Here is a 4,611-nt window from a genome sequence, read left to right on the forward strand (position 1 = left end):
ATTTATCTACTTTTTAAATAGAGTACATTAGACTTGCACACCTTAAAATTGCAACTATCATTTCTCTATAATAATACAATGATTTTACTGTTTGAGAAATTCTACATGGAAACCTTATAACACATGCACCTAATCAATATGTGATTTGTCATTTTTGTTCTTTCATCTTAATGCTTAAATAAGTGTATTTAAATAGAATGGCAAAAATGATAAATTAGATGTTGAGTGTAGTATAAGTCTTCCTTGTAACATTTGCTTAGTGATCTAAAGCATCATTTTTCATATAAATAATATATTTGCTAGCAAGGCGCTACATGGTTGCAGATCTCTTTCGAAAAGTTGGATTCGAGAGCCTACAAATAAGAATTGGCCGCAGCGTATAGACAGATGGGGTTAATGGCAGGCAGCCATCGATCGACACCCTCACCCATGCCCTTTTGAAGGTGATCATGGCAGCTTTCCTTGGTGAAAAGGCCAGGAAAGCATATATTCGATACTCGAAGCTTTCGGCAAAAACTAGCAGTCTATAATAAAACAGCAGCATTTTCGTCACACTCTCAACCTCAATTTGATACACGTACTAATATCGGTCTTTTACAACTATAGAAGACGGTTAATGATAAAGTTGGAGTAATCACAGAAGATAGTGGGGGGGCAAAAAAGGTTCATTTGGACGGCTGGAAAGGGTTCTAAAGATGAAGTGAGGTTGTCTCAACCTACTTCAGGTTGATGCCTGTGAGCTTTTTTCTGTTTCGAAGCTTGTGCTACTTTGCGTATTAACACAGCGATGTGGATTCCCCATCTTGACATTGCCAATTACCCAAGTACCCTCTTTCATTGTAGGTTTTGCTTTTTCTTTTTGTTTTTCTTAATGATCAGTGATTGTTTTTAAACTCATTAAGATCTGTGCAAACAACCATCTACTATAGTTCAGCAGATTTCCCAACATGTCAATCGCGTATATAGCTCCATCCAACACCAGATCGAGCACCAAATACTAACACGAACTAAGCTCTTGGAGTTTGATAATTTAGAAAGAGAACAGAGATTCGAGAGAGGGCAGAGTAGTCAATCCAGTGCTGATCAAGGAGTCAAACCCTGCAACATCAACATCTTTTCCCTTTTTTGTGCCTTAGCCCACATGTTAAGTACCTTATTCCATTTTCACGACCCTCTATATTTTCATGCTCTGGGATTAGATTGGGAGGGAATAAGATTAGAGAGAGAGAGAGAGAGAGAGAAGATGGAAGAACATGTGGAGATGGTTGGTAGGGCATTCGTGGATCATTATTATCACCTCTTTGACAAAGATAGAGCTGCTCTGTCTTCTCTATACCAGCAAACTTCCATGCTGACCTTTGAGGGACAGAAGATTGTAGGGGTTGAGGAGATATCTTCTAAGCTTAATCAGTTGCCATTTGATCAATGCCAACATGAGGTCAGTACCATCGATTCACAGCCCTCGTCATGCACCGGCGGCATCATGGTCTTCGTCAGTGGCAGCCTCCAGTTGCCTGGAGAGGAGCACCATCTCAGATTTAGCCAGGTCCCTCTTTTTTCCCCCAATCAATATCAGTAACATACACACACACACACACACACACTTTGGAGATAAAAAACTCAATTTAGATCTTTTGTATTTGATACTCGAAATTCGGATAAGACATTCAAGAATTTTAATCCATGCCTGCTGACATGAAATAGAAATTGACACAAACTTTGAAATCCTATGATGCTGCAGATGTTCCACTTGATTCCCACCCCACAGGGAAGCTTCTATGTGCAGAATGACATATTCCGCCTCAATTATGGCTAATCTGTTGTCATTCAACCATTGATGTATCAGTATGTGGCAAATCTGCCTCATCACTGTTAATTGTATTGATCGAGGGAACAAATACAGTTCATCATTCTGTGTTTTGTTTAATCTTCAGAGGTCTCTGTATCATTGTTATCTGGACTCTTCCTTGCACTGATAAATCTATTGACAAGTACTCTCGCACAAGTGGTATCAACGCCTACGTGTATTTCGACATAGTTTAGATTCCTTTGCAACATATGACAGCCTACATATTGCATGCCACCTTTCCAATTGACTCCATAAAAGGGCTTAAAACAGCACCTGTGGACAGCAACCAGACATTGATATTTCTATAGAAAATTTATATTTATAGGTCAGAAAGAAAGTCACATCTTCTACACTGCTGATATGTTTATTAAAACAATTTAAAATTTAAACTAATAAATTTTTCTTGTAAATAAATATAGCGAATTAGTAGTGTGGAAAGTATATCTTCCATATCAACTACGAAAAAAAAAATTCTTAAAACTAAATATAAACACGATATATTTTCTAAGTGCATATTTAGAGTTCGTTTGGATAGTGAAATGAGAAGATATGAGATTAAATAGTTTTAGATGAGTTAAATAAAATATTGTTAGAATATTATTTTGTAAAATTATTATTGTTTTGAAATTTGAAAAAGTTGAATTGTTTACTATATTTTGTATGAAAATTTAGAAAAGTTGTAATGATGAGATGAGATATTTCTGAATCCAAATGAGCACTAAATCTTTGAGTTGCTAAATAAAAGCATTCTTTATGTAGTGAAAAATCTAATATAAAATCGATTATAAATATAAAAGATTAATTTAAAAGGTTAAATCAATTCATAAGTACACAGAAAATGGAAGAGAAAAGACGTCCATGAGTAAATAGACACTTCAATAGAATTCACAATCACACGAATTATCATAGCATGAAAGCCCACGAGTGGACAGGCAAACATGGCAACAGCCCAAGGTCGAGCTGACCCAAACCATTCCACGTACTTAGGTGGTAATTTAGATAGTAAGTTGAGATAAGATAAATTGAGAAAAAAATTAAAAATTAAATAAAATATTATTAAAATATTATTTTTTAATATTATTATTATTTAAAAATTTAAAAAAATTAAATTATTTATTATATTTTATATAAAAATTTAAAAAAATTATAATAATAAAATAAAATTAGAAAAATATTTTCACTTTTCAAACATCACCTTTAACTGTGACATAATAGCAAGCTCTGATCTTGAGCCCATAAGGGGCCAGTTCCGATCATAATTGGTTTGGGCCGTCCTTGGAAGGAGAATTCGAGAAGCCTGGTCATCTGGGTGCTGTGCGTGGAGTAAGGAACAAGGATTTGTAGCGAAGGGGTTGCATACTTTGGGAAGGAAAATATACTTTGTTCCATGAATTTAAATTTTCAAAATTACTGTTTGGATATTTTAATTTTTTTAATAGTTAAGAAAGTAAGTATCAGTAAAATTGTAATTTTTTTTATTGGTTAAATATGTTTAAAAAATAAATACAATTTACACTAATGATAACTTTGAGGGGACAAATCTATGAGACTGAGTAACAACATCCTTTAAGGAATACTTTAGTAGGACAATACTAGATATAATATTAAGGTATATAATTTATGTGCATTTTTTTAAAAGTAAGAGCTGCTATTCAAAATTGATTTTTTTTTTATATGAGCTTTAAATTTATCCACTCTTTCTAAATGCACAAAACTTAACATTGTATCCATCAATAAACCCGATGGACAAGAGAGTGAATTGCCCACTTTACCATGTCATTACTATTATGTTTCTTAATTCTCTTTTTTTGTTTTTTTACAAATCTCACTAGGTCTCGTTTGGATAGTGATAGTGTTTCATTTTATTTTATCTCATTATTATAATTTTCTCAAATTTTTACATAAAATATAATAAATAATTCAATTTTTTCAAATCTCAAAACAAAAATAATATTAAAAAAATAATATTATAATAATATTTTATTCTATTTACAAATTTCATATCAACTCATCTTATTTTAAGTTACTTTCCAAGTGGCGCCTAAAAGAAAATCAAGGCTACTTTACAACAAGCTCCAGCAAATAATTTTTTTTTCTTTTAAGCACGCGTTATATGTATTAATATAAAATAGTTACTGCAAAGTTCAGGAAGGATCCTTCCCACCATCTATATATAAAATACAATTAGAAATACTAATGAGGGGTATTCAACTAAAAATATTTTCAGTTACTGCCCATTGCGCTATAAAATGTGCACACTGATTCTGAGATCAGTGTATTTTCTTGATCTTTCAGTTTACACGAGGATGGAATTTTTGCTGATGTCATCTAATATCGGTGCTTATTGCCACTAAGTTGAAGAAGATTCTTTGGTTATCACATCTATTACCGTTTGGGCGTCTCCTTCCAGAATTGACTGAGTTGTTTGCAAATGATTTATCATTTGTGTCGCAAAGAGAGCTGCTGAGGCCTCTGCAAAGGTGGAGTTGGTGTTTTGGATTTTAAAAGTCCATACCTCTATAAATCTTCCTTTCGAATTTCTACATATGGCTGAGATGGATGAAAAGGAGTCTCGGATCGCTACGTCAAAAGAGAAGCTATGATGATTAGGTGGAGGTTTGATTGTAACGCCCGGTCCCGCACAGATAGGAGAGTTACTTCCTAACACTTAAACTCACATTTTAACAATATAAAAATAGACTCCAAATTTCCAATATCATATAGAAAATTCGATTCAGAAAATTCGATTCAATCTAATTTAC

General features: G+C 33.3%; 1 protein-coding gene across 1 annotated transcript; it reads left to right on the top strand.

Moving 5' to 3' along the window:
- The first annotated feature begins 901 nt into the window (after positions 1-901).
- LOC121268200 (nuclear transport factor 2B-like) lies at positions 902-1,954 on the top strand. The gene is made up of 2 exons (XM_041172350.1): positions 902-1,546; positions 1,742-1,954. Exons 1-2 carry the CDS (start codon positions 1,142-1,144, stop codon positions 1,814-1,816), a joined length of 480 nt encoding a protein of 159 aa, XP_041028284.1. The 5' UTR covers positions 902-1,141; the 3' UTR covers positions 1,817-1,954.
- Positions 1,955-4,611: the final 2,657 nt, after the last annotated feature.

This window comes from Juglans microcarpa x Juglans regia, chromosome 5S (assembly GCF_004785595.1).
Source record: "Juglans microcarpa x Juglans regia isolate MS1-56 chromosome 5S, Jm3101_v1.0, whole genome shotgun sequence".
Taxonomy (NCBI): Eukaryota; Viridiplantae; Streptophyta; class Magnoliopsida; order Fagales; family Juglandaceae; genus Juglans; species Juglans microcarpa x Juglans regia.

Excerpts from the sequence above, each read along its gene's own strand:
- LOC121268200 (XM_041172350.1), top strand. The coding sequence starts at position 1,142 with ATGTTAAGTACCTTATTCCATTTTCACGACCCTCTATATTTTCATGCT. Across the intron at positions 1,547-1,741 it reads ACCATCTCAGATTTAGCCAG|ATGTTCCACTTGATTCCCAC; the intron begins GTCCCTCTTTTT and ends ATGATGCTGCAG.